The sequence below is a fragment of the Ixodes scapularis genome, unplaced genomic scaffold (genome assembly GCF_016920785.2).
Source record: "Ixodes scapularis isolate PalLabHiFi unplaced genomic scaffold, ASM1692078v2 PGA_scaffold7__128_contigs__length_106722199, whole genome shotgun sequence".
Taxonomy (NCBI): domain Eukaryota; kingdom Metazoa; phylum Arthropoda; class Arachnida; order Ixodida; family Ixodidae; genus Ixodes; species Ixodes scapularis.
In genome coordinates, this window is record NW_024609882.1 from 54733167 (window position 1) to 54759272 (window position 26106).

Consider the following 26106-nt stretch of genomic DNA (forward strand, 5'->3'; position numbering starts at 1 on the left):
CAACCAATACAAACGACAAAGCACACTCCGCTGTTAACAAAATAGGCTGATTCAGATTAATCGTGGTGCCACGATCAACAATGAAATTAATAACCGTCCGATGTCACAAGCGCTAATTATTCGCTACGAAAAAAAAAAAAGTACAGAAATATATGATTTTTGAGAAGTGTGAGCAGAATACACGCCGTTCTGACGCTCATCACACTGTCAAAAAATGCCGAGTCACCGGGCTGCATGCGGGCTGTCTGATATTCCGCATAGTCAGCACTACTATACGCATGCTGAGACAAAAATGTCAGCGCGCAAAAGAAGTGGAAGCTCCTCCCAGCTCTTTCCAGCTTAGCGAAGCGAACGCTGGAAAAAAGGCGACGCGACCTCCTCTCCAGCATTCGCTCTGCTAAAGGGGAAAGAGGGGGGAGAAGCTTCCACGTGGTTTTTGACCTGAGGCTGTCACCGGCCATGCGGAGAGCAAGTCGTCTGCTTCTTGCGTATGAGTTGTGGTGACGTCAGAAAGACTTCGAGCTCTGATTGGCTCTGATTGAAGTATAGTGGGTAGACCTCAAAGCAAGCTGCCCCGAAGTCTACCCTTCATTCAGAGCCAATCAGAGCTCGGCATCTCTCTGACGTCACCGTAACCCCTGCGAAGGAAGCAGACGAACTTGCCCTCCGCATTTGTCTGTATCAGCGTCGCCGCTAGTACGTCTCGCCGAGTCTCACAACGAGCTCGGAAAGCCAAGACGGACGCATCTGCTTCGTTGAGGCGACCCTTGGCGAGCTTCGGCGTGACTTCGGGTGGACTGTCAATAACGATGACGTCATGCGGAGTCCTTATTTTCTAGGTGGGGTAGAAGTTTCATCTGTCTCGATTGCTTCTATGCGTGCTCCGGGATGATGCGTGACATCATCGAGACAGTCTTTACACGCGATTTCATCATCGTCTACGCGTTTGTTGTCTGTCTTCCGGATTTCCTTCCAGTGGTGACGGAAGAAGGTGCAAAAATTATTTCCGGGGAAAAACCAGTGACGTCTCGGATTCTGGTGGGTGACGTCACTTTCTAAGGTATATTTGAGATAGGATTATCACCGTTTTCGTCCAAATTTTCATCGACGTGATTGAAACTCACCCAGACTTTCTCGGCATCAAACATCCGATGACAGGCTTTTTTTTCCACTTGTTGTTTTTTTAGTAATGGTTTTTAGCTGTTGCAAAAAGAGCTCATGGCTGAACAGTAAGATATTTTCGAGCATCTCTATCTCTGTATCGAGATACATTTGAAAAATGTATTTGTATCTCAGTAGTGAAATACATTTACAATGTATCGCTCGTATCGCGATACTTTGTCAGACTTAGTTATCTCGTTACATTGCTTGCCCTTTTTAAAGATAAATTTAAAAGATAAAAATATCGGTTTGGTGCAAGTTGCTTCGGAATTTAATATTGTCACGAATGACAATTGATGAGGCGACGAAAACTGAAGCAAACTAAACGTTCATAGGGGCGAACTGGTGCCCAAAACAGAATAGAAAAAGGCTAGCGTCGCATGCGTCGATGGCGGAGAAAAAGCAGGATCGAACGCTGGGGCGAGTGCTCCTGGAACAATCGGCATAGAAGGTTCGGCGCGGAGAACATTCTAACCTCGAATAAGCAACGCAGTTCTCGAATATTCCCGAGCGCGACGTTTGCAGAAATAACAAAAGGGTGCTACCGCTGCCAGGAATCGTACCGTGGCCCTTTTCGTGGGAGCCAAGGATGATAACCGTTCGGCCACGAACTTTTTTTTTTTTCTTTCGTCGACCACTGACGCGTTTGTTCGGAGACGCGCATGGCAATGTAAACCCGCCCTATAAAATAATTCATCTCAGTCACCAACATAAAATAAACTGGTTTAAACAAGGTTATTTGCAAGAATAACCAAAATCAGCTCCTCTCATGATCACAAAGCCCTCGCTCTTTCCAATTTAGCAGAGTGAACGCTGTAAAAGCGTTGAGCGGAGAAAAAGTACAGCCCTGTTTTCCAATCTCCCCACACAATGGGTGACTCAGTAGCAAATAAGCCGACAGTTTGAAATGCGCCCTAACGGCAAAACAGGGTTCATTTCGGGCAGACGCCTTTTGTCAAGCGGTACACAGTTTTTACCTTTCGGTAATTATGTGGTTCAACGGGGGTGACATGTTTTTTAGCGGCATTAATGATAAATAAAGCGTTCTAGGTAAGGTGTAGTGTATAAAATGGGAAAAAAGAGGAGCACAAGCATAAATTATTGTTCTCATTCGGGACGAACTGCACCCTCCCCGCGTAGCAAACAAATATATCTCTTTAAGTATCTGTATCTGTATTCCGGAATCATTTTTCGACGTTTTTGCAGAAGTATCAGCGATATCCCGTTGCGTGAAAGACAAATGTACCTCAGCACCTAGCTTATTTCGGGCTTTAAAAAGCATGTATTCGCGAATGCTTTTTGGAGTATCGCTGCCCAGCCCTGAGAGAGCTGCAGCATTCATGGCTGAAAATAGGTAACCATAACTGCCATGAGCAGCTTTTTTTTTTAATGTTTCTCCCCGTGGTATCCACACAGCCCAAATGATCACGCAGAAGCGTAAATAATAGATGGCAAGCTTTTAAGGAAAAAAAAAAAAAAAAAGAAAGGAAGAGGTTGTATGCCGCCTTATAGCGTTCGTTGCTGTAAGATTGGTAGACACCACGGAGCATATAAACCCTCCTTAGACTCTCGTGGCACCTTGTTGCCACATGATTTCTAATGATTGTCGCGAGATGCCCCCCTTTCTCCTTTGTCATTGCTGTCATAAAATGCCATCGAACCTGGAAACTACCCCCATTAGAGCAGACATTTGGTCTGCCGCTAGTGTAGGGTCTGCTTATTTATTTGCTTGAATTGCTAACCCCCTAACGATCAGCGTAACGAGCTCTAGCTTTGTTTACAGCGTAGACAAAGGATGATACAGAATCACATGAGCTGTTGGAAAACAAAGTGCGTCGTTAACTAAAACTCACGTTTAATTACTAATATGTCCAATAAAATAGTTTTTGCCTATTTTAACGACTAAATTCAACATAAATTCACCGCAAAAACGAAATATCGAGCGAATCGGATGAAAAAAATGTGGATCCGTTTCCGGGGAGGAAGCGCGGTTCCCGGAACAGCGAACCGAGCCTATAAAAGGGCTCGTCCCCCGTCCGCGGCCATGTTTTGGTCGGTGTTTTGCTTCAACAGTGATTGAACGAGCATCGCCAAACGGTTCGCCTTCCTCCGTCGCTAACCTCTCTATTATTGCAGCAGAAAACAGCCCTTGAGCTCGTGCCGAGAACCATTCAGCGAAGATGGCCGCCACTCAGCCCCGCCAGAACTACCACGTCGACTGCGAAGCTCGCATCAACAAGCAGATCAACATGGAATTCTACGCCAGCTATGTCTACGCCTCCATGGTAAGAAAGAAAAAAAAAGGAAAAAAAAAAATACCGTGGCTTGATTAGCTCGGCGTCGAAAAACGAACTATCCTGGCTTCAGTGCACGGCACGTAAATGCTTGAGCCGTACATGTATGCGGCTTTCTCGGTAAATGCGCCATTGCGCACTTAGGTGTCTCCTCCCCTATCCGCAGTGGATTAGTCTAAAAATCTGAGATCAGTGCGCTGGGGCTAGGGATTAAAATATCCGCGTGTCTGCCGTTCTTTTCTCTACAAGCTGGTCCTAATCGAATGTTGGGCTGTCTGGGTACTATGATAGGGGATCACGTGCCTCCATCGATCCATCATGGCGCTCCCGCAGGTTTTTTTTTTAAGGCTGTTTAGCGAATAATTGCAAAAAATTATTTTAGATCGAAGTTTCGTGCGAGTCGCATGTGTTTGGTTGATCGCATCCTGTCTCGAACCTTTCCGCCGTTCCATAGCAGACGGCGGTTACCTTTTCGTGCCGTCGAAACCGCATACACAAAAATAGAAAAAAAAAAAAAAAAAAAAAAAAAAATCTGACAGGAGGGCGGATCTTCGGACTTTAGGTTACGATATCTGGCTCGTACGCGATACGGCTTCGGCAACGATCTCGGTTGCCTGTTGCCAACGGTTGCGCTAGAGAAAGCAGTGATTGGCGACGCGAGCAAAATTTCCGGCCCCTCGAGGCAAACCACTCGCCAACAGACGGACGTCCTTGCGCTTTTCACCCTTGGCGACAAACCAGTAAGATCGTCCAAACAGGCGTCCTTGTGTGTCCGACGTCTTCGGCGCCAGCGTTCTGGCCTAGCGAGCTAGCAACGCTTGTCTGCAGGTGGATAGTAACATGTGGCACGGCTGCTATCACTGTGACGTCTTTATTCGACGTGGCAGCTTTTGATTAAAAGAAATTTAAATTTGGTTAGAAAAACATACCTGAGATTCAGTCTTCTGTAACCTAGATTCAGGAATCTTTTTTTTTTTTTTTTGCCCTTTGCAGTCTTTGGAAGTGCAGCTCCCTCTGGTTTTATGAAACCTACTTGCTCACACATTCTTTGAGCACTACCCTCTTCCTGGGATTTTTGGAGAGGGTTACCGATTGTCACTTTTTTAACCCCCTTGTATGACCTCAAAGTAACAACGGTGTATGGTGCCATCGGACTGTGACAAGTGCAGAAGTTGACACTGTATAATGAGCAGTGCAAGGCAGTTGAGTTGGTGCTTTGTCACTCTGGGGTGCTTTTAATTTTTGCGGGCTTAGAGCACGAGGAGCACAGTTCGGCGCTGCAGTTTTCTGCTGGCGTGCAAAGGAAGATGCGGGTGCGATGTTGAAGTTTGGGTAGAACTCGTAAAAGCTTCCTGGTACTTCCAAGAGATATGCTCATTCTTTACGTGTTAGAAACCTCTCGTTTTTCTGCGAAGAGGTATAGGACGCGAGCTTGTATTTGGTGGCATTCAGAGGGAAACATACCATCGAGGTCTTCGGCGTAGTTATAGCAAAGAAAATCTGTGAAGCTCTATGGCGAGTTCAGTTTTGTCATTTCTGCAACTTTTAAGATTTTTGCAGAACTCGATAAGCTGAGATTGGCAGTTTGAGTTCATCTGAAGGCTGAACTGGCCCAAAATACTGTTAAAGGGGCACTGACACCCCAAAGGTCGTATTTTATTTTTTTATTGTCTAAAATGATGCACATTGTAGTCATAAACACACACACACAAAAAAAGAAAAAACTTCTAAAAAAAAATTTCCTTCCACACGCGCGCGCTTTTTTATTTTTGGCGTTTTTCTCCCGCTGCTCACTTCCTCGCTTCTTTTGATCGGTGACGTCAAAAATCATGAAAGATAGAAGCTTTGTAGGCGACATTTTTAGAACATTTAATAACGGCAATTGTAAAGTGTTTTTTAACTCAATTACGAACGCACTGCAGCCCTTCTTTTTAAAATACTAAAATTCAGAGTCCGGTGTAATGTCGCTTCCTGTATTTGTATCCTCCCTCGGAAAACTTGGCGGCGCTCGAACAGGGGATGATCGGTGAGTTGGGGGAAGAAACTGGTTTTTTTCCCGGGCGCTTCGGGTCGCGGTGACAACGGCGCTTTGCTTTGTAGCGTGGAGCGGAGGTTCGAGAGAAGGTCGACACGCTGGAGACTGCAAAACTTGTCGTCGGTGCACTGGCGTGGATTGCACGGGAATTTTAAATTCGGCATTTGGAAATTTTTTTTTTTTTTTTTACTTCACAAATGCTGAATTCCCAAGTTTCGAATTTTGAGGGTAATGTGCCGGCATCGTTTTCAATCGTTTCTGATATTAAAAAAAAAAAAATGATTTCGATGTGTCAGTGCCCCTTTACATACCGACAGCGCGTGGCCATGTCACGGTAAGCGCCCACCCGTTACTTTTGAAACATTGCAGAAATCATCCAATGACATGTTAAGTGCCCACTCCTCTTTTCTAAGCAAGTTAGAAAATGTGCGAAAGACACATAAGCGCCCTGTTGTTGTAGGCGGCCATTATATCTGCGATTGGCAGACTGCACTGGCACAGCACGGGTGAAGCGGCTTTAATGTCAGACTAGATGGTGTATAATTTATCACTTTAATTTTTCTCAATAAGCTATTCACGGTATTTACTTGCACAAATGCACTTTCCAAGCCAGTTAAGCTGACAGGCGGCCGAGCCAAGCCAAACCAACCATGGCAGCACACGCGAGCGAGTTATGGCTACAAGTGGGAATTGGCTGAAGCAATCGGCAGCTTCACCGCGTGGCACGCACGACCAGCATATTCGTCCATTGGATATCCTGATATCGGCGAATGTGCAGTGGCCTGTGGTTAGGCCGAAGGATGGTCGCGTCACCTTTTGTTCCGAGCCGTGCCGATGTGAAAACTGCATCCAGCGTCGTATGGCGCTTTTTCGGTGGCAAAAAGAACGCCAAAGTTCTGTTTTCATGCTGTGGTGCATTGTGGCTATAGTCAGATGCAACATGAGACAGTGCAAGGGAAAAAAAGCCATGCACGAGAAAAGCTGTTTTGATAAGGAGGTCGCTCCTCTCCACTTCAGATTCCCTAGTTTCTTCCTTTTCCCCAGGAAAGGAAGGAAGAAAGTGTCTGCAAGGTGTAGGGCATTATACTTCCAGCCGTATCTGAATACACATACCGGATGTACATGGCCCTACAGTTAGTTACCTGCACCGGTGAAGGTAAATCGTTCGAAGCTAGTGTCTTTTTTATGTTGTATCTGACTATAGTATGGCAAATGATGGTCGTTCAGTAATTGGACGAAGCAAGGGCTTGTCTCGACGCAAGAAAACTTGTGGCAGAGGTTAACTCGTCGCACACGTACTTTGGATGGCAATCGTGATGCCTTGTTGGTGTGGCACGCAGGTTGCGCATAAGTTCTCTAAGGTGGGTGGCATAGCGGAGATGTAGACATAACAAACATTTCTCCTGAGAGGCGAAGTGACTGTTGTAGATCAGGTCTTTTCTGACCGACACAACTTGGTGACCCGGAGGTGACATCAGCGACCATTTTGTGTCGGTCAGGTAGGACGTGCGTCAATGCAAAGCAACAAACTCATCTTTTTAACTGTTAAAGCTCAAAGTTCATAAAGGTGCAGCTCCGCTGAGACCACCCTGCTGCACCGTTGATTGCTGCTAGGCTCGTGCTGTTCTGTGTCTGAGCTCTGAGCTCGGTCCTGTCGGTGCAGCTTGTGCTGCGCGCTCAAAATGTCATTAGCCTCTGACGTTGTGGGAGCCACTGCTCTTAGTCTACATGCATGCGCTACATATTAACATTTTTTTAGTAAGCGCTGCTGCAGGTTGTTGTTGCTAAGTGGCATGAATAGGTGGGTCGGATAGGTAAACACGTGCCCCAGTGATGCACAAGCGGCTGGGTGACCGTCCCTCACTGCACCGTGGAAGTGGCACATTGTTATCTTGAACAAGAAAGCACACACTGGAGGTCACTACCGTGCGCCAATTTTACGGATTACTATAGGGCAGTATTTCCTTTTAAATTTCAGCAGGGTGTCGAACCGGAACCGAACCGAACCGAAAACCGGAACAGAACCGTTATTTTTAGCCGAACCGGAACTGAACCGAACCGAAATCTTCGCCGCCATCTTGGAACTGAACCGGAACTGAACCGGAAAAAAAGATAACGGTAACCGGTTCAAAACAGTTCACGGTATTTTTTTTTGTTAGTATTACAAATTTATTATTTGGGAATAAAAAATTGGCACGTGTATTCCTCTACGTATTGATCAAATCGTCATATACAAAATTGCAATGTATAATAAATCCTGGTTTTTTGCGGCGCTTTCTTATTGGCACTATGAATAGCCATGTGTCACATCGTCACGTGACGTCATGATGTTAAGACATGCTGTCAAGTAATGTCACATCACGTGACCCCGTGACGTCACGTGACTCACCGCGTTAAGTCGATTCAAATTGAGAACGTCGCTAGATCTATTAACGTTGTTGATACCGTGACGTCACATGACATCCCAACTTCGCACTGAGAGTCACGTGACACCATGATGTACTCGATTGTCATGATCCCGAGTCGAATGCCCTGGTTCATGACAACCAGTATCGCCAAACATTCGGGTAACGGCTCGTGTTCAACTAAAAAATTATGATGGGCCCGAGTCCCACAAGAGCTAGAAACAGAAACAAACGAAAGCGACAAGCCTCAGACACATGCAGCATGTTCGCGATGGTACCTTTATACGGCTTTGAGCTGTTCGGTGCTCGCGAAGTTTGCACGAGTGTTTACAAGCCTGCAAATGGTACCATCGTGCGAAGGATACTCGTGTTTTGGCATAGCCTTCTTTATTCTACAAAAAATGTCAAATCGCGAAATTCTCTGGTTTAAGGCTAGCCGCTGTCGTTTGTTTCTGTTTGTCGCTTTAGTGGGGCTCGGGCCCCATTATAGCCGAACTAAAACTATACCTAAAGATTAGCCCATGCTCTCTGCGTTGCCAACCTTGCGTATGACTATGATAAACATTGACGGTGCATATATTAGGATCAGGTCACGTGGCTGATAGTTCTAATTGCGAGTTGAGGAGGGAAAGCTGTTTCATTTCTTTCTTTTGACTGCGTCTGCCATTTCGCGGAGGGGCAAACTAATGGATGCTTTTGCAAGTTATAAACGTCAGGGATTACAACTTAGCGGTATTTATTGAACTTGAGGTAAAAAAAAAAATGCTGCACGACCCATTTTACATGTATGCGCACCATTGAGGCTCCCAAACGATGATATACGGCAGCCTAATGAAATGTTCCAGCACATGACTGATAAAGAACAGAGTCGTGAAGTAAGGTCCCAAACAAGTGTACGTAAAACCTAAGATAACCTTAGCCTCCCGAGGTAGTATCTCGCGACGTTTCGAGCTGAGGCAAGCTGATGCCCAAAAGTGATTTATATTAGGATTCTAAAAATCTTCGTTTGCCCTGCGCGGAATCTATGTTTAATTAGGAATATCATTTTATGCATTTCTATGCATCTCTTTTTGCAGTAAAGCGTTGTGTAAGGGATTATTTAGAAAAAATTGCGTGTCATCTCCTTATTTCTGCAGATTTCGTGTATTTGCCTTCAGATATATCATGTGACCACAGTGTTTTTTGCATACCCTGCAACCCAGTATTTTACACTGCAAAACAGCTAACAAAAGCACGTTTCCGAAGACTCAACAGCTGGTGTATTTTCGAGTATCGTCCTTCCGTGTCGGCCTCAGGCGGTTATGTGAAATTCATAAAGTCCAATTTATCGATGATAATAAAAATATACTTAATTCCTGTCTGAAGATTTGGCAGCATAAATAGAAGATCGTCACCTCAAAGATATATAAGTAAATGAACCTTTAAATTATCTGCTGCGAATCTTTTCCGGCGCTTTTATCCTCAATAGACACGTTATAGGTGATTTGGAAAAGCTTTAAATAATGTTTTTTTTTTTTATTTTGAAGCTAATTTAAATAACTATATGTGTTCCTCACGCATATATAACTTCTCAAATATATAGAAGTCTATTATTGCGTTTTTAATGTGTTTTTATTATCGCCTTTTTTTACTGGAACGAATGGTGGAACTATGACGATTGCACACTTAAACTCTCAGAAAGTGTCCAATTAAGTAGCTTCCGAATTGAGTAGAGCATGAAATTCCACTTTGTTCTATTTAACAAAAATCATCAATTAGCGAGGGTGATGCTTATCTGCAAATTAAATTGACCGGCATTTTGTCAAGAGCAAACCTCAAGAACCAGGTTATGCCAGTTTATCCAATATAAGAAAATGTTCACATGGGTAAGCACTGTTTTAGGTCAGATTCGATCTCAGTACGAAGGTGCTCATAGGTTAGAGTGAATAATTTCAGCCACTCCTTTTCGCATGATTCGTCGCCCGCATCATGCTGCTGAGAGCAAACAATGCTAGTTAGAAAAACAAGCATTGCGATTGTCGCTTAGTGTTTCTGTAAAATATAGACTGGAAGGACTTGTCCCGTGACTTTCGTGACATCTTGAAAATTATATTGCCTTGAGTTCAGTCGTCTCGTCATCATATATATATTGTGAAACGTATTCCATAAAACACATTTTATGGTGTATATGGCGACGAACTGCCCATTTCATGATTTTATTCACTGTAATGAATTCCTTAGTTCAAGGGCAAAACCACGAATCAACATCTAATACTGCGATACAAAGTTGTACCAATCACGGGTATTTCAGGCAACCTACTTCACTTCGCGAAAACATTTCGATTCAGGTACAATGTATGTGACTCTGGCAAACGAAGGAATGTTGAGTCGTATATACACAACGTTTTGTATGTTAATGTAGATTTTCCTTTCTTGTTGTGTAGGTATAAATAACAGAATTTTATAATTTTTGTACCTGAAAACAAAACTGGATTGAACAAACGATAAAAAAAGAAGAAATCTATATACTGTACACGACTTATTTTTCGTGGGCTCAATATTTCGCGATTTAGGTCAAAGCTGAAGTTTCGGAATAATTCGCGGGTTGTAATTTTCTCGACGCGGTGGAATCTCAATATAAATTTCAGTCTGTTTACATTTTACCGAAATTTTTCGCGGGACCCATTTTTCGCGGATTGTAGGCGATTCGCGAAATTCTCAAAAATAAGTCCCCGCAAAAATCAGATCGTTTACAGCAGTTAGTTTCACGGCCTAAATAGTGCATGACAGAACAAAGTGGAAAATATATTATCAATTTAGCGGTTCAAACCGGTTTGAACCGGTTCGAACCGGTTTGAACCGTTATTTTTTGCGCCCCGGAACTGAACCGGAACTGAACCGAAAGCCGTGAACCCGAACCCGAACCAAACCGATAAAAATATCGGTTCGACACTCTGAATTTCAGGACAAAAATTGTATTCTTTGGCTTTGAAAAAGTGGTGACCAGTTGGCCTCTTTGAGTTTTCCTTCAACGAGTTTCCCTGTGGCCAATCGGCGAATAGGCGCATGAGTTGGATTTTAACAAAGTAGCCTAGTCACCCCCCCCCCCCCCCCCCTCCTCTTTAAGCATTAACAAAAGGAAGGTCTTAAAGAAAAAAAAAAAGGGCAGCTTTCGATTCGTCAGCTCTGTGCCATCCTGCACGTAGGACAAAATTAATGTTTTACAAATGGGGACTTTCAATAAACATACTGGGCAATCGCTTCACGAGTGGACTTCACCGTGGCCACCAACTGAGAAGGAAAAAAAGTGTAGTGCCCCTTTTTTATTGCTACTCTTCACTTAAAATTGTTCCCTTTAAGGCACTTTAGTGACGTCAGTCTGGCCACCCCCGGCATGCCTGTAAACTCGAAAAGGAGCCCCCCCAAAGCCTGTTATCAAAACCAAGAAAATAATAAAAATAAAGCAAACTCAAACTTGAGCAGGAAAAACTCGGCCAATCACCGCCCCCCATCGAACTGTCTGCGAGGCCGCTTCTTTGTGCATGAATCGCACCCCTTATCTCTTGTCCTTCTCTCGTCGGTACCGGGGCGTCCTCGGAGTCTTTCGCATTCAGGTCACGCGCTTCTGGCCTGTAGATTGGGAAATCTCGTGCCCCGGTCGTTTTCAGCATGGACTTTGGTAAATGTAATTGTTTCATCATCATGAAAAATGAATGCCAAAAGACCCTTAAAAAGCCACTGAAAAGAAAATTTTTTTTTTTTTAAACAATCTGGTTGGGCAATGCATTTCAAATAAATTTTATGTGAAAAAGAAAAAGAATTCGAATAGCAATATTTAAGGTGCAAGAATAAGTTAAAGTTCTCCGTGCAATGTCCATGACGTCGCGTCAATCTCTCCACCTCAACTTGATGGCCAAGCAGATCTACCTCTTTTCTGCGCGCCCGAAATGCTGAGAGAGATAACGAGTGGAAAGAAGGCAACTAGAGACTAAATTGCGACTAAATTTCTTGTTGCGCCGTCAATATTGCTCTAAAATTTTTTTTCTTGCGTTAAATTTTTTTTAGTTGGATAGGTTTCAGTTAGACAAATTTTTTTTTTTCTTTACAGTGGGTTTTTTAAAGCACTCATAAATTCAGAGAGGAATGACCTTCGAAAACATCGAACCTTGTAGACCGCTCCAGCAGCAGTCTTGGTCCGTAGTTAATATAATCTAGAGGGAAAAGGTCCCATGCATTGGGAACACTTGGGGCCCATATCGCTGGTGACGACTTAAAGGGTAACTGCAAAGAAAAAAAAGTGTTTTTTTTTTTAAACAGCCTATATCGGACAAGCATGTCACAAAACAAATCTTCCACGAAGAAACAAATTTTTTCTAGTAATATTTACGCCGCAGGACATAATTTAGTCGAAGTCGCAACTTCTCCACATTTGAAACTCCCGCTCTTTCGACGCGCGCAAAGTGGCTGTTATATGGCACTCCGTGAGGTGTAGCAGCCCCTATGTCAAAGGGACGAAATAGCCGCAAACTAAAATCAGTCTCGCGCAATAAATATTGCTGTACAAAAATTTGTTTTTGTGGAAAAATTGTTTTTGTGACATGCTTGTCCCAATTAGGCTCTTTAAAAGTACACTTTTTTTTTTTCTTTGCAGTTACCCTTTAATGTGCAGAAAGAAGCAGCAAGACATTTCTCGTAAGGTCAATATCTTGTTCTTTTCCAGCTTATTTGCAAGAAAGCGCCGGAATCGCACGTCATATAAAACTAAGTAAATTTGACAAGCGCTCGAGCAATTTCATCTCGTTGCGGCAAGACTAGCGTGCCTAGTCTTTCGCCCGCTTTCTTCTTCCGCTCTTCTGTTGCTCTCTGTCTTGTTCCTTCTCCTGGGACCTCCAATGTCGGCGGCCAGGATTTGCTGCATTCTTCTCCCGTTCTTGCCCCCCTTCCTTGTCTTGAACCAGGAGATTTAGAGCGTGCGCCCCTGGTGGTTGGCGCTACCAGACAGCTCTGGGTTTTCTTATAGGTGGACTGCGACAGCCTAGTAGGTGCAATTCCTGGCACTGGTGTCTACTCAATTGTCACATTTTAATATTTTTTGTCTGTTTTATGCAAATGGCATTTCTTGGGGTTTTGAAGGCATTCTACCATCTTTAGAATCGCATACAAACACTTTTCAGGAAGTCCGTGTGCTACACGTATGCAACTGAAATGCGTGTTTCATTTTATGCTGATGCTTTTACGCCACCATACGCTCGGCCAAGTATTTGGTCACGTAAGATAGCCTAAAAGACTCGGGTATTCTTTGCTCGCAACACAGTTTAACAGGTCTCGTCAATCGAACAACATTTCAATCCCCTGTGCCGCGTTATCCAGACAGGCTTTATTTCAGAAGATCTCCAATAACTCGGCATATTTAATTTACGGTGTCTGGGGAAGTCGTTTTATGACGATTGGATGGAATCTGGACTGGTTTTGGGCCGTGTTTTGAAGAGAGCTGGTTTTTTGCGCACCACTAAAGCAATGGAAGGAACGGACGTGTCTGATCTGTGCCCTACTTGCACCCAATTGGCTAATTTTCACAAAGGCCGCGAAGGCTTTCTGGAGATTATCTTTGCAGGGATAATCCTCCAAAGTGTCGAATGGCCAGCGTTGCGGGCGGCGTTCGACGTTTGATTTTAGAAATTTCTAGCTGATGGGGGTGAGTCGCAAAATGGCGCCAGCTGGTGAGCTCTTCTTGGAAAGGTCTATGGTGACGAACAGCGTGAGAAACGTAGGGTGTGCTGGGAGTCCAAGTGGCTGCAGTATTAGCCGATCAGAATGCCGAAGAACAAGTCGTGAGGCACCCCGCATTTAAGCTGTCGGCGAGTAAAGTTGTAAAATGCAGAACCAGGAACATTTTTGCGTGCATTGTCTAGCCCTTATTGCAAGAATTGAGATGGATCAGACTATGAGGTGCAGCTCAACTCTTGCATAGTCTTCCGATTTACATGTGTAGTGGGTGGCACCTGGCCCTAGATCGTCTTCAGCACGCAGGCGAGCAGTCTCACTACAGTGAGAGGCCCTCTCGCTGTTGTCTTTTATTTTTTTTTTGCAGGGTTTTCTTTTAATCTTAAAAAGCAAAAAAAGAAAAAAAAAAATTTACGCAAACATTTTTTTTTTTTTTTTTTTCTTTATAGTAATATTGACGGCGAGAGATTTATTTGAAATTCTGCGAGTGAAGTCCGTGCTGTCACGGGCGGGCAGACGTCGGGGGTCATTCTGGAGTTACCATCTCTGTCGTCAAGGTGAAGCCGATCCACCTCTCCTCCACGATCCCGCAAATGCCAAGAGAAAACAAAAGGAAAGGAGGTGACTGCTGACTAAATCGCATCTCTCATCGTCAATATTACTAAAAAAAAATTTTTTACGTAAAATTCATTTTTTGACACTTATAAGTTTAAGGGGTAGGTTAGTGGGTTAAGGCAGAGGGCATGGTTTTGTTGGCTGAAGGGGCCACTGAACCCATTGTCTGAGAAAACCTTGCTGATAGCGGCTGTTGATTCGTTTAATTGTATGTCCAAACGACGGGGTTTCCAAAGCTCTGCTTCTGAGTGAGTAGCTAATTTTATAATTTGCTAGTTAACCACCATATGTCCTTCAATGTGTCACTTTTTTTTTTTTTTTTTTTTTTGCTTTTATGTGCGGTGGTGGACTCCGTCCTGAGATTTATTACAGTTCATGGCTGCCCATTTAAACCGGCAGGTATTTCAGCGCTGCCAGTGGAGACTTTCATTTTAAAAATAATCTGCGAGGACCCAACTTCAAACTTTGATAACTTCACCAAAAGAAGTTCCTGTTACCTAATACTTTTGTGACAAGTACAGCTTTGTCTGCAATGCGTTTGCCAATTTTGAGGCGAATTGGCGACCAGGGACGAAAGAATAGTGGATTATCGCTTTAAAAGGTGGTTTTTCTCTGTCTGCGCCTGCTACGGAATCTTTAATCTGTAGACACGTTAGATTTTTCTCTTAGCTAAGGAGATCTAAGCTGAGCTTAAAATTTTCGGCAATGTGCGGTCAGCATTTGGCATCTGACGCCTACGACTCGCTTTTCTTTGACAAGTCCTTACTATTGTTTAGAATAGAATCTACGAAGGAGTGGAAAAATGAGCCAGCTTCATAGCTGGAGGCCAGACGAGTAGGGATGCTATACCTTAAAAAGGCAGTGGAATGATTTTAGTGTTGAAGGAATTGGCAGTTTGTATTTTTGATATTGTTTATTCAAGTACAAATGACCAAAAACGGGTCACCATGCCCCGAAAAAATGCTAATCCGGTGCATAGTTGCAAAGAAGAAAACAAAATATTTGCCGATCTGCAGCCGCTTGTGTTGGTTAAAGGGGCCCTCCGGAGCTTTCTGCGATTGTGTGTTTATGTTGTTATATTGCGTAGTAGGGGCAAGTTAATATGCATACAAAGTTTTAATTACAAAACCGTTTATTAAGCAGATGACAGAAGAAATGTATCGGGACTATTTTCTCTTGGAAGACAGTCCCCCATTCCCTGCCCCTCGCTAAAACTTGACCAGTGGAAATGCTGCATCTCGCGGTGAATACAAACATTATTATTGCAACACTTTTTAAGCTTGTTGTAAATTAAAGTTTGAGAAAAACGTAAACCTATTGTGGTGCGGGGAAACATGGTCCGCAGTTATCGCTCCAAAACCAGCAAACCATGTTTTCTTCCCGCAAGCTTGTTGCTAGGGGGTGATGCGTCGGTTCGTCTGCTTCCCGGGGCGTCTGCAGGCATGCGTTTGCGGGACACATGTTCCTTCTTCCCGTGGATCCCGACTCCAAAGCCAGCTTTGCGATCCTTCCACGTCAACGAGTCAAGTTTTTCCTTGTCATCTGTGGGATGCGACTGCGTATTGCAGTAGCAGCGCGACGGTGCGGTGCGACGAACGACTACTACCGAGCACAAGGTCTGGGTTCCTTGACTACGGTCCGTGCGTGCTTGACAGATTCCTCCGCGGGTCGGCGGTCTGCCGCGTTGGTGACGCACAGTGATGCCGGAATTCTTTGCTTGCTATTGGCTGACGCGTAAAGAGATGCCCCATTGTTTCCCGGGGTCATCTCAGAAAGGGGGGAGGGCGTGCCGGGGACATTGATAGCAATTTTGATAGGGAAATTCGCCGTGCATGACCGTAATTTTATGATTTTTAGGATCCTTAGGGCCTGTAGATTGAGTTACCGCCATAAATAGACCATCGCAGAGCGCTCCGGAAGGCCCCTTTAATGTAACTGATGTGTGACATACTCTGGGGGTGTGCGGAAGTGAACAAAACCTGTCTCGCGCCTCTGCTACACTTGCCGTCAGCCCTGTGGCAAACAGTCTTTTGTGTCAATCACTCGCTGCGACCTTCGACGATTCTAATCCTTGAAAAGTCTAATTGTGGAGGAGGTGGCTTGGGTCTCTGAAGAAAGAACCCAAGGGGAACCACGTGATTCCCCAGAGGCGAAGCGGAAGGTGGCGGGAAGAGCTGAGAGGCATTTTGACCTTCGATTTGTTCTGTTTTTTTGCATAAAAGCTAGCGCTTGCAAGGAAGTGTGATTTTCTGTTTTTTGTTCCATGGGTGATACAGATTAATTTTTGCAGTTAATTGGCTAAAGTCGAAAATCGTTGCACGCATCCTTTATGTGCATTGATCCACTGGACAGCCTTTTTTCTTCCCCGTCTTTCTTTTTCTGGTTTCTGGCAGTTGGCCTTAACTTGCATCACTGAGCTTTCCTCTTTTCTGGGCTGAAATTTGTGAACAACTATGCTTTTGAAGGGCAACTCTGCCTCATTGTTTCTTATCGAAAAAAAAAAAAAACGACAACAAAAAGACAGTCTTTTTCAGTACAAGCCAAATGTTACGTCATAGTTTAGTCGAATAGTGGATTCTGAGTTCGAAGCGAATTCGAAGCGAATCATAGTTTTGCGCGAATATTTTCGATTCGAACATCGAATAGTTTTTCCACGCCTTTCACTACCATTGCATAATACTTAGACGAAAATCCAGCTAAACTTGTGAAGGTTGTTCCACTTGTTTATTTATAAACCAAATTTAATCAATCTGTATTTATGAACTGTGACCTCAGAAGGTCTGGTGTCTTGGGATGCCAAGTAAACAACGGATTTGACATAATGAATCCTGTACAGATGGCCAACTATACCTAAAGGAGTGAATTTACAAATCTTGCCATATAAAATATTCTTTCTTTAATCTCGAGTTAAAAAAGAAGGAATCGTGCATGATGAACGCAGGTTGTAAGGGCATCTCTGCCTAACATAGTATACTCTTGCATAACAGTTTAACCCTTTGCGGTCAGATACTCTGACCAACTTAATGGTCATTCCGGTCAGGACCTATTTTGTATGCATGGGCCCCGGAAAAGTAAAATTATTTCGGCGTAGAAAGGCAACGTCTCACACTGAATGTAAGGACTGGAAAGTCCGGGAGATTGTTTGTGTACAAACTCCGGGACAATGTTTGTGGCGAAGCGGCTCCGCGGCCACTGTCTCGTGCAGTGTTTTTATATCCTTCGCTACTTTCACTCAAGTCACAGAGGTGGCCTCTCCATCATCTGATGGAGGGATATAGTCGTCCTCTTCACTGAAATCAAGCGAAGGAGCATGTTTAAAAGGACACGAAAACACGTGTCGGGCGACGCCCGACACCTGACCAGAAGCGCGTTTCTCCGATGTCGGGCCTGGTCCGACACATGACCGCAAAGGGTTAATTTTGAAACTTTGATTACAATGTTGATACACACATTCACAAACCCGTTTTCCCGACGGGGCCGAAGTTTCGGTTTCTGCTCATGTTTAAAGTAGGACTTAACAAAATATATCGCATTTTTCGCGAAGCAAATGACGTGGCGCCTTTTATTAGTGTTTCTTAATGTGAAATCGCTCATTATCCCAAAGTTTTCCGATTGAGCGAAGTTGCCCTTTAAATGTGCAAGAAAAATATGTTTTCCTTTGTCTTGTGCACGGTTATTTGCATCTCTTGCGATGCACATTACTCGGTAACCTAATCGCATCCCATTTTTTATCAACGAGTGGCTGCCGTCCTTCGTCATACAGTCGTCGTGCACATTTTTATGACACTATTCATTTTATGACCAATAGTTTTGAGGAACAGAGGTCCACGTTAGCAAGTCATCCCTGTACAAGAGCACGGCATGGTGAGCATGTCTGTCGTCCGTTCCCCTTTGGATCATTGTCGGACCCGTAGCCCGCTACAAAAGTGCCAGAAAATGCGCAAGGACAAAAAAGTGGACGACACTGGGCGCATTTGTAGTTGATCTCGAGCCAACTGGCCCAAACTGCTGTTTCTTCTCCGCCGACGTAGGGCCGGCGGAAAGACAAGGAAGGAGATTCTTCGGCCTATCTACCGTTCACACTCCTCTTGGCTCTTTCAGGCCTGCTACTTCGACCGTGACGATGTGGCCCTGCCCGGGTTCCACAAGTTCTTCAAGAAGTGCTCGCACGAGGAGACCGAGCACGCCGAGAAGCTGATGGCGTACCAGAACAAGCGCGGGGGCCGGGTGGTGCTGCAGCCCATCGCCAAGCCCGCCCAGGACGAGTGGGGCTCGGGCCTGGAGGCCATGCAGGCCGCCCTGGAGCTTGAGAAGACCGTCAACCAGTCCCTGCTGGAGCTGCACAAGCTGGCCACCGAGAGGGACGACGGGCAGGTGCGTACGCCCCTCCTGACGCCCCCCAGGTGGCGTCTCTGTCTTGTGTACGGGATGCGGCGACAGCCCCTCGAGTCCGTGCTCCTTTACTCCCGCTTCAACTCTCAGAGTTTCGTACTCTTGAGCACAGAAACTAAGCGGAGCATGGCGTACGGTGCTTGGATTGGACATAATCACGGACTTGGAGGTTCCTGGGATTTTGCCTCGAAAACATAAGAGATGTCGAAATAAAACCGCGCTCCAGGCGTGAAAAAAATCGCTTGCTTTACTTACTACACTCCAAAATACATGATGTTGATTCTGCAGTAAATATAACTGTACTTAAAATAATATCTTAAAATTCAAGCTCTTTCTTGTAGCAAGTACTCGTTCGCTGGCTTAAAAATAAAATCTCGTATGCTTATCTTTTGTTATTCATATTCACTATTGCTAAGGGGTGCACAAAAACATCTACAATACTGTTTCTTTCTTTTTTTTTTTAACAAAGTGTTTTAGTGTTTGTGTTTCTGCCCACCAAAATGTATTCATTCCCACCAAAATGTATTCCTGTATTTGTATTTCCAAATACATTTCTATTCTTCAAATGTATTTTTGATGTATCTCAATAATACTTTTTTATAAATGTATTTCGGTATCAGAATTTCAGCTGTTTTTGCCATGTACCCCAGCATTTGTATTTCTAAATACTTTTGAGAGTATTTCTGCCCAACCCTGACTGAAAGTAAAGTGGAATGAAACTGCTACAGCACTGCCTGCAAGCACAAGTAGCTGTAGCGCGCTATGCACACATGACTGCATGCCTAACTGTTCCCAATCAGCAGAGTCATAGTTTTATTGTATGCCCATATCTCTATTGTTTGCTAACCGACCTAGAAAATCTAGGCATCAATCGATCCGTCCCATCAAAATGAATTTGGTACAATAAAAAGGTTTAATATATTTTTCTGTCGAGTAGTAACATTTTGTGCCACTAAGGGATGGCGAGCACATCCCAGAAGTGTAACTGCATTCAGAACGGTGTAAGGAAGTTTTGAGGCCCCCCAATGCGTTCACATCCCTCCAAAAAACCTGCATGTCCCATTTTTTTTTTTTTTTTTGTGAGATTACAAAGAAAGGTTAGAAGGGTTCTAGCTGCTTTGTCTAGGGATATAGCAAACCTGCTCAGATTCGAGTTCTACTGGGTTTGACCTTTCCTAACTTGTGTAACAAGTTTTACTAAAGTTTGACTTCTAAGCGATATTAACATCAGAGTGCACATCACGTGACTAAAGTTTTGCACTTTTGCAGCGTGGCACATTGAACTGCCTCTGTGGTGAAGGGAGTGCCGAGGCGGCACGAAGAATCCCCGTTTGGTGGCAGATCAGTTTGGTTATAACAAAACTTTGTAATCAAAATGGGGACACAGATTTGACATAAAAAAAAAAAAGAAAAACAATTTCATTCAACATTTCTCCTCGTGCAGGAAGTATCTTTATTTAGTAAGTATAACAGCAATGTAAGGGTCTGCCTCGACACCTTCGTTTTTTATTGGAAAGTTGCGTTTACGTTGCGGGGAGAGGGCTGCAGGTTTTGTTGCGTGATGACGTGTCCCTTCCAAAGAACCACACTTCTAGTAGTCTCTGGTGACCCCATTGCTCCTCCCTCGCCAAGGTGGTTGCGGTTGTCCAAGTGTCGTCCACAAGTTAAGTTTTGAGGCAAGTTGCGTGCGATGTATAGGCGAAGTCGCGCTTGTGTTCTTTCAGTGGAGTGCCTCTCCTGCGTCCGGTTTCGCCAATGTATGAAGCACTACAGTCGATACACGGGATCTTGTAGACGACGCCTCTGGACGTCTGTTGGGGTGAGGTGTCTTTTGGCTTGGACACAGCATTCGCAATCATTCGGTAAGGCGTGAACACAGTACAAATACCAAGGGGATGCAAAACGCGACCTAAGCGGTTCAGAGATACATACGGAATACACAACACACTCTTGTTACTATTTTTTTCACGCACTTAGACTTTTTGTTTTATTTGCTTGCAGACATGATCGACAAGCCGCTTTGTGTAGTGTTGTTTCTTCGGGGATTCATGCACATGTGCTTGTTCGTTTGAGCCATAGACTGTTAAATGAAATGGTGTTTAAACTGTGCAAAAATGATTTTACTACAGTGCAATGCACTTGAAACGATAATGAGAAAGCCCGGAAATTCAGTTATAACCAGATTGTTGTAGCTGGACTAGAAACCGATTGCTTCTGGTCTGGAAACTCTATAAATTGATCGTTATAAGCAGTACATTGTTATATGTGGTATCATTAAAAGTGGATTGCATTGTATTGCTTGTCTTGCATTGGGTGGTGAGATCGAAAATCTATAAAACTTCCTGTTTCGCACGGCTTACAATAACATTTTCGTATCGATTCCATTGTTCGGCTCAACCGATCGCATTACACATACGTCCAAAAAGGCCAGCATACCATCGTGTTCTGCCTTGGAAGTAAAATGTATTGTGGGGTGAACATAGTTTAAATCTCTGTGAAAATCATTAACATGTTTCTTATGTAAAATAAGAAAAGTGTCAACATATCTACCATAAAATTCGATAGGGAAAGTGAAGTTACTCCGCATCTTTTTCACGTTGCGCTCCATGATGAGATTTGCAACATTGACAGATACCGGGCTTCCCATTGGACAGCCATTCACTTAGTGGTACACCTTTCCACGGGAGTTAAAAAGACATTAAGGCAAAATCCTGGAGCCCAAGATGATATCTATGTGAAGCGACGTGTGCGTTGCCAGCGTTTCGTCATTAAGGAAGCATTCACATGCAAGATCATTGGCAAGGTCGTTTGGAACATTAGTAAAAGGATACACCATGTCCAGAGGGAACATACCCTCATGCGGAAGAGGCATGAGGGTGTGTTTTCTCTGGATGTAGGGTCTCTTTTTGCTAATGTTCCGAACGATCTTGCCATTGATGTTGCACGTGAACCCTTAGTTAACAACAAAACGCTAGTGACATGCATGTTGCTTAAAGTAGATCATATAACTTTTTTTCCTTAAGATTTTGCCTTCATCAAATGTTTTTTCGCCTTCCGTGGAGAGGCATACCACCAACTGAATGATTGTCCGATGGGGAGGCAAGTATCCGTCGGTGTTGCAAATTCATTATGGAGCATATCAAGGAAGGGGGCTGAGTAACATCATTTTTCTCATTAAATTTTACGGCCGCTATGTTGACGACACTTCGTCATTTTAGATAAGGATGTTAATGATTTGCACCCTATGGTTTGAACAATCTTCACCCCGCAACACAGTTTATTGGCAAGGCAGAATAAGATGGTATGTTGTGCTTTTGAAACATACCTGTAATGCTATGGGTTCAGCCAAACCATGGGATCAATACTAAACTGTTATTGTAAGCCGTGTGAAACCGGAAATTTTATGGATTTTTGATTGCACCATCCAAATCAACTCGCAATAGTGCAATCATTTTTGTACAGGTCAAACACCATTTCAATAAAAAAAGTTCATGGCACAAATGAATTAGCACATGTGCATAAATCCTTGAAATATCGACACAACCCAAAGTGACTTGTTAATGTCGGCAAACAAATCAAACAAAAAGTTAAAATGCGTGAAAAAATGGTAATAAAAGTGTTTTATATTTTAAGTAAAAGGTGTCTCTGAACCGCTTAGCCGTGTTTTGCATCCCCTTCATATTCATTCAGAGTTCAAGCCTTACCGAACAGTTGCAAATACTACGTCGGAGCAGAATGACCCCACCCTGACCTGACAGACGTCCAAGGAGGCGTCGCCTACAAGATCCCGTGTATTCTCTGTTGTGCTTCATACATTGGTAGAAGCAGACGTGAAGTGTGAAGTTGCCTATGCATCGCACGCGACTTGCCTGAAAACTGAACTCGTGGGCTGTACCGTCGCTACCATTTATAGCCAAGTAGGTTATAATGAAATAGCGGCTACAGCGAAGCGATCACGATTTCCCATTGCCGGGCACTTTTCAAGGTATTTGCGTCTGCTTTTAGTGAAGGAAATTGAGTGCCTCCCCCGAATACAGTGAAGAGAAAGTTTGCAATAATTTAAAAAAATGATAAAATTTTCGAAGTTTACCCAGTGGCAGACCGCCACACCCTGCTGCCGTGGCCAAGCAGCCACCCAGAACTGGCCGCAGACATGGTACTAATCCTGCCGGCGGCAGCCTCTGCATCGTCGTCTGCTTGCGGCTGCTTATCTAAGTGTCCTTTCCGCATTGCACACGGAGAAGCCATTGTGGCGGACGGCGATGGCGAAGAGAGCCTAGATAGAAGGGAAGGCGCAACTCCGACCATGGAGAGCATGTTCAGTTTAATGGTGGTTTCCTCCTGGGCAGATTCAGATTGGCACAGCCTTTGGTTGTCTCGTGGCCGGCGTGGCAAAGAAACTGGGCGGAGAGGTGAACACATTTGCAGGCGGCGAATGCGTTTGACTCCTCGCAGTCTGCAGCTCGTTGGAGCAGTTGCCGCTTTTCTCAGATCTAGGTTCTCTATACCAACAAAACGGAAATTTAACTGCAAACTCGAAGCTGCGCGTGCTTCTTTTTTTGCTTCATGTCGGCGTCGCTGGTTAGCATTGTCGCTGCCTGCATGAAAACCTAGCTTTGCTCGAGCATCGTTTCGGGAACTCGTCGCCACTGGACGATGGCGAGTCCAAAGACCACCGGTGGCACCTCGACGAGGAGGGCAAAGGCAAATTGTTTGAAACAAAAGCATCCTCGACGGAGTGCGCATTAACGTAAAGAATTCCACCAGTGTCCTCTGCGGTAGCCGTCGCGTCTGTCGACACAGTGCGAGGGACGAGAAATTGGGTCACCAAAAACTGCTAGAATCGTGGTTCATCCGAAGGAACACGTCGTGCAACAGAAACCGGGGCCCCCTCCTTGAAGCATAGCTGGAACTTCGTGATAAATGGAACGGTGTTGAGATAGGCCCTTACATTACTGCTGTACTTAAGAAGACACCTTCCTAACGGGACGCGAAACGTTTAATGAACATGTTTTTCCGGTTATGTCAAGTCGGTGTCCTTATTTCAAATGACGTCTCCTGGCTTTTGGAGTGTTTTTGCTACAATATTTTGTGGGTAAAATGCACGGTGCCAAGTGTAAAAACCTCAGTTTATCTACAGTAGTATCGTGGAAAAAACGTAAAGCCACTGATTTGATTTGCTCATGCCGACATCTGTTTCCAAGGCATCTGATCCGCATGAACGACGAACAGGGAGTAGCACTTGCCGATGCAATTGTACGTATCTCACCAAATTTGTTGACCACAGAATTGCCACTTTATGCGAACGTGCCGAAGACCGGCTCGCACCGCCTGGCAGAGCCAGGGTGCAGCACCTATTGGGTCTATTGTTTCGCATTATTTTTCTATAGCAATAAAATTTTAAAGAATTTGAAATGTTAGCAATAATTTGAAACATTAGCGTAGACGTCAAGCTACACCTTCAACCTCGTCGAATTTTACCAAAAGTTCAAAAGGTTTGCCGAACCGGTCAAACCTTCATTTGGCATAAAGTTTGCCGCATCCTTAGTTACTTTGGTGACCGGCGGTGTCTTGATGTGCACCCCGAAGGTTGTTGACCTCCCTGCTCTCTGTGCAGCTGTGCGACTTCCTGGAGGGCAACTACCTGAACGAGCAGGTGGACGCCATCAAGGAGCTGTCCGACTACGTGACCAACCTGAAGCGTGTGGGACCTGGCCTGGGAGAGTACATGTTCGACAAGGAGACCCTGTCCGACTGAGCCCCAGGCTGCGTGGCTCCCTCCCAGCTGCCGGGGCAGCTGCTGGTTTCCAATAAATAGTTGCAGACGACCCTCGTGCCTGTCTCTAGCCAGGGACGGTGTGCTCGAAAAGGTCGCACACCACTCAAGCGAGAGGAAGACTTGTATAGTTGCTCATACCTAGGTCATTTCGCGGACCCCTTGTGTATGGGGGAGATGATAGTGGACCTCGTTTGTGGTGAGGGGAAGAGAAAGGTACAGTCTAAGCTCATTACAACACATTTGGATATAACATACCGATTTGTGAAGTTCGGTTGGTTTCCCTCTGCATATTGTTGACTCGGGTTCACTACGGTTGATCGAGTGCCATTTCATCGAAGCACGTTTTAGAGCATGGGTTCTCAAACTGGGTTCTGTGGAACACAGGGGTTCTGCGGAGTGCTCGCTTGGGTTCCGCGAGCACCCAAGTCAGTCCCCCCCATCCTACACACACATACGGACGCGACGAGAAGACGCGGGGCTTTGAGCATAAAACGCGATTTACTATTGATCGAAGTATGCGGGACTCAGTCACTCAGCCATGCGGCCGCATGGCTGAGTGCTTGTTGAGCCTTTTGTGGAGAGCTCTTTTCTCGTGAGGCTAGCCTACCTGGTTGACATGTTTGAACACCTCAACATACTGAACCAAAGCCATCGGGGCAGACGGGTAACCCTAGTTAGTGCTGCTGACCAGATCGGGGCCTTCTGCAGCAAACTGCAGGGCTGGATGAGCCGCCTGAGCAGGGGAGACTAAAGCCCTTTCAAGAGGCTCTGCACCTGTGAGGCTCAACTTGCTCTGTCTGCTTCTGACAGAGCGGTAATCATGGCTCACATCAGTACGCTCGGGGCTCATTTAGCCAATTACTTTCCGGAGGCGGCCAGTGCTCAGTGGCTTGTGTCCCCTTTCCATGTGGACATAACAGCATTCAACAATGAGGCTGTTGAGATTGAAAATGAGTTCCTTAAGCTCGCTGCACTCACTGCAGTGAGCTCACTACTTGAGTTCACTGCACTCGGAGAAGTTCAGCAGCCAAGATGTGGTTGCATTTTCGATGGAGACTGCCTCACTGTTTCCCCACCTCTTTCGCAGGGTAGTGGACATGCTTCTTCCTTTTGCAACTATATATGTTTGCGGGGAGGTATTTTCAGCACTAGGCTACGTGAAAAACAAGCACAGGAACCGACTGAACCGGGCAGCAGATATGAGGCTGGCCCTAAGAGTGACTGAGCCACGCATCGATTCGCTGATGCGAGCAAGGCAACCCCACCCTTCACACTAATATGTATACTGTCTTGCATTTTAATCCCACTCTTCAGTCTAATGTGTGTTCCGCTTTTTATTGTTTTTATCTGTGCAACAAATATTTTGTGAACTCTTTCATTGAAAGTGTATCCAGTCAGCAAAACAGCGGGGAAGGGGGAGGGGGAGGGGTTCCTCGGCAGTCTTTAAAGGTTGCTGGGGTTCCCCGAGGCCAAAAAGTTTGAGAACCCCTGCATGAACACGTTTTATTGAAGCACAGTTTAGAGAAAGCAGAACCTCCGTTTAGAGAAACGCCGTTTATCGAAAAGGGGACGCTTTTTAAAAAAAGGCTTTCCTACTTCTTGCGTGTATCAGTGGTGCGCGTGTTAAGCGATGGCCCCAGGTGTCGCTCCCCCCGCTTCGCGGCGGCAGTCTGTGGCGGCTCATTACAAAAATGTTAACTCGCCCTATTTATCCATACACGC

General features: G+C 44.8%; 1 protein-coding gene across 1 annotated transcript; it reads left to right on the forward strand.

Annotated features, from left to right (window-relative positions):
- Positions 1-3178: 3178 nt before the first annotated feature.
- On the forward strand, positions 3179-24433 carry LOC8041223 (soma ferritin). Its single transcript, XM_029991029.2, has 3 exons — positions 3179-3446; positions 18315-18587; positions 24223-24433. The coding sequence occupies exons 1-3, from the start codon at positions 3342-3344 to the stop codon at positions 24361-24363; spliced, it is 519 nt and encodes a 172-aa protein (XP_029846889.1). The 5' UTR covers positions 3179-3341; the 3' UTR covers positions 24364-24433.
- Positions 24434-26106: the final 1673 nt, after the last annotated feature.